We start from the raw sequence: 7,317 nt of genomic DNA on the forward strand, positions 1-7,317 counted from the left end.
ATTTAGCTCAGCGGCAAAAGCGCCTTCCTGGCAAGCGCAAGGTCGTGAGTTCGGTTCCCGGTACCAGAGAAAAACCAAAAAAAAAAAAAAAATACCTAGACTCAGGTCTGTCCCTGATAACCCCTGTACCCATCTTTGTCTCCTCCAGTCTGCCCCTGCCTGATGGACATTGTGAACTCCCTAAGGGCAAAAGCTTTATATTCTGCACCACCATAAGTGCCAAACATCAGGTGCTAAATCCTACTGGCCTTCTCAGGCAAGGTTCTGCCAAAGCACCTGGCCAAATGTGCCCTTATCCATGCCTCCCTAGCTGTCCCTGCTTGCCTTACCATAATAGTCCCTTTTTCCATTGAGTAACAGAGTACCTACTATACCTTTGAGAACCAGTCTTGAAACACATTTCCTCCTGAAAAGCAGTAGCAGCTACTACTTCAGAAAGAGTGGCGATAGCTGGGTGTGGTGACACACTCCTGTAATCCCAGCACTCATTGTGGCAGAAGGATCCCCTGAGTTCAAGGGGCCAGCCTCGGGGCTGGGGATTTAGCTCAGCGGCAAAAGCGCCTGCCTGGCAAGCACAGGGTCGTGAGTTCGGTTCCTGGTACCGGAGAAAAACCAAAAAAAAAAAAAAAGTGGGGGGAGCCAGCCTGGGCTACATAGCCAGACCCTGTTGCCAAAAAGAAGTGACAGGTGGGCTGGGAATTTAGCTCAGTGGCACAGCGCCTGCCTGGCAAGCGTGAGGATATGAGTTCGATTCCAGGTACCGGAAAAAAAACCTAAAAAAAAAAAAAAAGAAAAAGAAGTGACAGGAGGGGACAAGGAATGATTGTAAATCCTGACAGCCTTAGCCTGGGGCACCCTGGGTGCTTGTCATGTTTCTGGCCTGCATAGGTAGAATAGGGAAGAATCCTGAAGGCTTCATGTGAGGATGAGAAATTGAAGGATTTGTTCATTGTAAAAGGCCTCTGAGACTGAGCTCAAAGACACAAGCTCATTCATATATATGCCTCTCCAGAAGGGAAGGACTGTGCTAGACTCACACCTACAATGTGATGTTCATTCAGCACAGGCGTTGGCGGAAATTCCAGACGCACGCACATGTCTGAGGAGACTGCCGGAATGGGCACAGACACCTACGAGGTGTTTGCCCGGGTGCGCGCGCACATACACACGCACACTCACACAATCCAGAGACAACCACAACGCAAAAGGTGACCCATTAGCCATTTGCACACTTACAGACCGTACAGATGCGTGTACAGACCTAGCGGGCATTCCCGGGGACCCTGGGGCCACAAGTGCCTGGAGTGGAGGTAGGGATTCCCACAGACATACGCCTAGGGGGCGCTCTCCAGGGCCCCAAGGCACCTACTCACCTCGCAGGTGTTCACACAGGCACATCGCCAGAGGGCGCAGACGCACGTCTAGGGGGCGCTGCAGGGCCCACACGCGCACGCACGCACGCACACACACCCGTCCGCCTCCGCCTTGGCAAGAGAGGCCGGGGCGCGCACGGCGCACTTCCAGGCCCGTGCGAGGCGGGGCAGAAACCGCGGGGCGGCAATCCGAGGCAGCGCGGGGCTTGGGCGGAAGCGGGGAGGCGCTGCCGCCATGGAGGCGCTGCTGCTGGGCGCGGGGTTGTTGCTGGGCGCGTACGTGCTCGTCTACTACAACCTGGTGAAGGCCCCGCAGTGCGGCGGCATCTGCAGCCTGCGGGGCCGGACGGCAGTGGTCACAGGTGAGTGCGGCCGTGCACGCGTGCAGGAGGGCGCGGGAGGCCGGGCGGCGGCCCCCAGGCTCAGCTGGCTCCCGCCCACCTCCCGCAGGCGCCAACAGCGGCATCGGCAAGATGACAGCGCTGGAGCTGGCGCGCCGGGGAGCGCGTGTGGTGCTGGCCTGCCGCAGCCGGGAACGTGGGGAGGCTGCTGCCTTCGACCTTCGCCAGGTGAGGAAAAGCGGGGACTGGGGGCACTGTGAGCCCAGGACATAGCGGGACACAGAGGGGTAAGACGCTCGGGCATCCAGTTCCTGAGAGGAGTCAGCAGCTCGAAGCACAAAAGTGGGTGTACGAGTGCTCTTGTCCCATGAGGAAAGGACACCAGAACCAAGTTGGGGAGGAGGCTTCCAGCAGGTAGGAATTGCTGGTTTGAAAGGCTTGAAGATCAATAGAAGCAAAATTTAAAAAAAAAATTTTAAAAACGATCAGTAGGAGTTAGGTTAAGCAGAGTAGCAGGAAAGGAAACAGCATATGCAAAGATCCTGAAGCTAAGAAACCGAAGGAAAAAAGTTTAATGAGTCTAAAGCTCAAAAACTGTAAGAAAGATGGGGAAAGTAAAGAGGCTTCAAGCCAGGGCCAGGTTCTGGAGGCCATGAAAGATACCACTGAGGAGTTTGGACTTAATAGAATGGGCATCAGGAAATGTTCCTCAGGGAGTCTGGACTGTAAGAATAGCCTTTTGGAATGAAACCGTTGTGGCTGTGTTGTCCCTCGACTGAAGGAGAAAAGAGTGAGTGCGAGGAGACCAATGAAAAGTCTATTATAAGCTGTGTGTCATGGTGCACGCCTGTAATCCCAGCACTCGGGAGGCTGAGGCAGGAGGATCGTTGGGAGTTCGAGGCCAGCCTGGGCTACAAAGTGAGCCCAAGACCAGCCTGAACTGCATAGTGACACCCTGTCTCAAAAAGATAAAAAAAAAGTCTATTATAGGGGCTGGGGGTTCAGCCCAGTGGTGCAGCCCCTTCCTGGCAACCGTAAGGTCCTTAGTTTGATTCCCAGTACCCCCAAAAAAGAGTCTATTATAGATTTTAGGGTAAGTGATAATGGGAAGAGGGGATGCTAATAATCGTAGCAAATACCTACCCAGTACTAACTGCAGGTTTTTTACATATATTAACTCATTTAATGCTCACAACAATTCTATGAGATAGGGACTATAGTACTATTATTTTTTCCATTTTATAGTGAGAAAACCTGAGACCCAGAGCAATTAAATATCTAACCCAAAGTCATACTCCAATGAGAGGCAAGGTCAGGACTGGAATCTGTTATCCATTACACTCGAATGCAGAGAGGCAGGTTTAGTAATAGTAAGAGGAGGACTCTCAGAACTAGGTCCCTGGGAAGAGGGCAGAGGAGAGGTGCTTGGTGACAATCCCAGCCCTTGCCGCTCTACAGGAGAGTGGGAACAATGAGGTCATCTTCATGGCCTTGGACTTGGCCAGTCTGGCCTCGGTGCGGGCCTTTGCGACTGCCTTCCTGAGCTCTGAGCCTCGGCTGGACATCCTCATCCACAATGCCGGTGAGGGGCAGCAGGCCCTGCGGTGGGGCGGGGGGCAGCAGGGGCCAGTAGACACACGGGAAGGATCTCCCTACTCCCTTCTCACGTTTGGGGATGCTGAAGCCTTCAGGGCTCCTTCCAGAGCAGTGACTGACGCCTAGCCCCTGCCCCAGGGATCAGTTCCTGTGGCCGGACCCGGGAGGCCTTTAACCTGCTGTTTCGGGTGAACCACGTCGGCCCCTTCCTGCTGACACATCTGCTGCTGCCCCTCCTGAAGACGTGCGCCCCTAGCCGCGTGGTTGTGATATCTTCAGCTGCCCATCGGCGTGGGCGCCTCGACTTCACCCGCCTGGACCGCCCAGTGGTGGGCTGGCAGCAGGAGCTGCGGGCATATGCTGACAGTAAACTGGCCAACGTATTGTTTGCCCGCGAGCTCGCCACCCGGCTTGAGGGCACTGGTGTCACCTGCTATGCAGCCCACCCAGGTGAGGCCTGGCTTTTTGCTCCTCCTGATTCCCCCACCCTCTGCTCCCGCAGCCCGTCATTGCATCAAAGGATCTCAGAGCAGGAAGGAAGCATGGTCCAAGGAGAGACGTGATCCTTGCTGACCTTGGGCCCTGGTTCTCTTCATCTGGGTTCTTCCTGTCACACCAGAAGCCTGGGTGCTGACCATTGGGAGGGGCACGGCAAGAATAAGACCTGGGTTCTCTCCCCACACATCCATCTGTACTGATGCAACCAACTGTAATATGATGATGGCGATGATGACAGTGACGATAGCTAATAATTATTTACTCATTCACAGAGAATTTACTATGGACCTACCCCATATCAGGCATTATTCATGATGCTAGGGTTATAACAATAAACAAAATGAAGACTTTGGCCCAGGGGTGTACCTGAGTGGCAGAGCTTGTGCTTAGCATGCACAGGGCCTGGGGTTCGTTCCCCAGCGCGCACACACACACACACACACATATTCACGCACAAAACAAGGGCCTTCCCCTCATGGTCTGCATTCTACTGCAGGGGAGGGGGAGATAGCTGATAAACAGACATATAACAGTGACACATGGTAATAACTTTGGGGAAAGATAAAACAGGTTAAGGAAAAAAGTAGGTTAAGGGGAATGTGAAATGCAAGGAGGTGCTATTTCGTGAGTGGCAGTGAAGGAAAATATCTGAAAATGTGAACAGAGGCCTGAAGGAGGTGAAGGGTGAGCCAAGTATCTTTCTGGAAGGAAACTCAAAAAGAGAAGGGAGCAAATAGCAAATGCAAAGGCCCTGAGGCAGAAGTTCCTGGTGTGCTTAAAGGAGGATAGTATGGCTAAAAGTAAGGGGGAAGAGTGGTAAGTGATGAGATTGTAGAAATGGGCTGGGTCACATAGGGTTTGGAGGTTCACTGTAACCATTTTGGCTTTTACTCTGAGTGAGACAATTAGTGAATAGACTCATCTTTGCCTTTGGAAAATAGGTTATACCAGGATAGTAAGATCTGCCCTTCCTATGTTATCATACTGCATTTTGCATAACCATTGCCTAAGACTCATTGGTAATATAATAGTGATAATAATAATAATCACAATTAATCTTTTTGTTTTGTTTTGCTTTGTTTTGGTACCAGGAATTGAACTCAGGACCTTGTACTTGCCAGGAAGGCACTTGTACCACCGAGCTATACTCCTAGCCCTTCTTTTGTTTTTTGAGACGGGGTCTTGCTATGTAGCATAGGCTGGCCTTGAACTCACTCATGTAGCATAGGCTGGCCTTGAACTCACTTATGTAGCCCAGGCTGGCCTCAAACTTGTGGTGATCCACCTGCCTCAGCCTCCTGAGTGCTAGGATTACAGAGGTGTGCCACCATGCCCTGCCACAGCTAACCTTTATTAAGCTTTTATTACAGCTTCACATCCCTAATGTGCAAAACATTGTCTAATATACCATAGGCTCTTTTTGTTGTTGTTCTGAGAGGCTATAGCTCTGTAGGTCAGACTGGCCCTAAACTTATGATCCTCTTCCTCAGCCTCCTGAGTGCTGGAATTATAGGTATATACTGTACCACAATGCCCAGCCCATCATAGGTTCTTTCCTTCTTTCTTTCTTTCCCTCTTTCTTTCTTTCTTTCTTTCTTTCTTTCTTTCTTTCTTTCGTTTCTTCTTTTTTTTGTGGTACAGCGAATTCAACTCAGGGCCTTCACACTGAGCCACACTCCCAACCCTCTTTTATTTTTTATTTTGAGACAGGGTATATTCATCTCAGATGCCCATTTTTGGAGACAGGGTCTTGGTAAGTTGCCCAGGCTGGGCTGAAGCTTCCCATCCTCTTGAGTCAGCCTCCCAGAGTACTGGGACTGTATGCATGCCCCATCGTGCCTAGCTCCACCATTGCTTTTTTTTTTTTTTTTTTTTTTTTTGGTACCAGGAATCAAACTCAGGACCTTGCACTTGCCAGGCAGGCGCTTGTGCCGCTGAACTATACCCCCCGGCCCCACCATAGCTTCTTAATACTTAAACAAAGGAACAGTGCTCAAGATACAAGAAAAATGGAGATTGGGAGGCAGGGGATGCAACATTATCAAAATCCGGGAGACAAGGCTATACATGCAGTTTGGATGGAGGGAAAGAGAATTCCTATAGGAAATCAACAAAATCAGCTTGAGGGGGACCTGAATGCCTGGTAGATAGTATTCTGGTTTCTCTGGAACCGGATTCTGTCCCCGACTCCCCTGCTAGCTTTCTTTCCATTCCTTATGCCCTGGGCCCTCACCCACCATCCTCCCTAGCACCATTCTTCCTTCATATCCATAGGACCTGTGAACTCGGAGCTATTTCTGCGCCACATTCCTGGATGGCTGCGCCCACTTTTGTGCCCACTGGCTTGGCTGGTACTCCGGACACCCAAAGGAGGCGCCCAGACACCACTGTACTGTGCTCTACAAGAGGGCATCGAGCCCTTCAGTGGGAGATATTTTGCCAACTGCCACGTGGAAGATGTGTCCCCAGTTGCCCGAGACGACCGTGTGGCCCACCAGCTGTGGAAGGCCAGCATGAAGCTGGCAGGGCTTGGGGCTGAGAAAGAGGATGAACCTGACCAAGAGCCCCCGCTGGAGGACCTAAGGACCCCATCTTCACCGAGCACCCCTTACCCTGCAGAGCCCGCAGTTTCTGAACCCTCCTCCCCTGGCCCTCAGAGATCACCAGACTTGTCTAAGCTGACCCACCGAGTTCAGGTGAAAACTGAGCCTGAACCCCAAGTCTCCTAAACCCCAGGCCAGGATGCTTTTCCTGGCTCCTTGACCCCTGTAAACCACAGCTGTATGCCAGGCCATTCTCTGGGCACTGAGGGGTCTGCCATGTTTACCTCCATGGTTACTTTCTGGGGCTCTGGGTGTGTCCTGGAAGGAAATATTTCTTCCTGAGAGGGACAGTAGTAACCCCTGATTCAGGAGTGGAGGGTAATGTGCTCCTCGGGAATTTGAATTGCAGATTTCCAGGCCCTACCCAGGATGGTTCAGATCAGATCTGGGGCAGAGCCAGGGAATTTGTGATTTGATGCACTGCCAACACTGAGAAGGAGTGAACTAAGCCCTTTGCAACCATCTAGCTAGGTAGTTACCCCACTTTGGCCCGGCATGGTGGCGCCCGCCCGTGATCCCAGCACTCTACAGGCTGAGGCAGAAGGATCGTTGAGTTTAAAACCAGCCTGAGCTACACAACGAGACCTTGGCTCCAAAAAAATCGCCCCATTTGACAGAGCCGGGATAAGGTCCGCAGGAAAAGAGTCCCCCAAGGACTACACCAGTAAGAACCGGGACTGCAATTTGGGACCTGGGGGTCTACCATCAGGACCCACTGCTGTAAGCTGGGTGCCCCGAGGTGGAGCGGGGCAGTGGTTATCGAGGTGCCCCAAGGCAGAAGGCAGACGCTCCCCGCGGCGCCGTAGGACTGGGTCCCTTAGGGTGGAGCCCCCAGTAATAAAGCGAGTTGACGGTTTGAGCTGGCCGTCTCCTGCCTCTCTCAACATGCCGGCCCCGCCCTCCGCC

General features: G+C 52.3%; 1 protein-coding gene across 1 annotated transcript; it reads left to right on the forward strand.

Moving 5' to 3' along the window:
* The first annotated feature begins 1,443 nt into the window (after nt 1-1,443).
* On the forward strand, nt 1,444-7,270 carry Dhrs13 (dehydrogenase/reductase (SDR family) member 13). The gene is made up of 5 exons (XM_005402708.2): nt 1,444-1,735; nt 1,824-1,942; nt 3,173-3,296; nt 3,449-3,760; nt 6,083-7,270. The coding sequence occupies exons 1-5, from the start codon at nt 1,609-1,611 to the stop codon at nt 6,535-6,537; spliced, it is 1,137 nt and encodes a 378-aa protein (XP_005402765.1). The 5' UTR covers nt 1,444-1,608; the 3' UTR covers nt 6,538-7,270.
* The last annotated feature ends 47 nt before the right edge of the window (nt 7,271-7,317 follow it).

This window comes from Chinchilla lanigera, unplaced genomic scaffold (assembly GCF_000276665.1).
Source record: "Chinchilla lanigera isolate Chin_1 unplaced genomic scaffold, ChiLan1.0 scaffold00080, whole genome shotgun sequence".
NCBI classification, from domain to species: domain Eukaryota; kingdom Metazoa; phylum Chordata; class Mammalia; order Rodentia; family Chinchillidae; genus Chinchilla; species Chinchilla lanigera.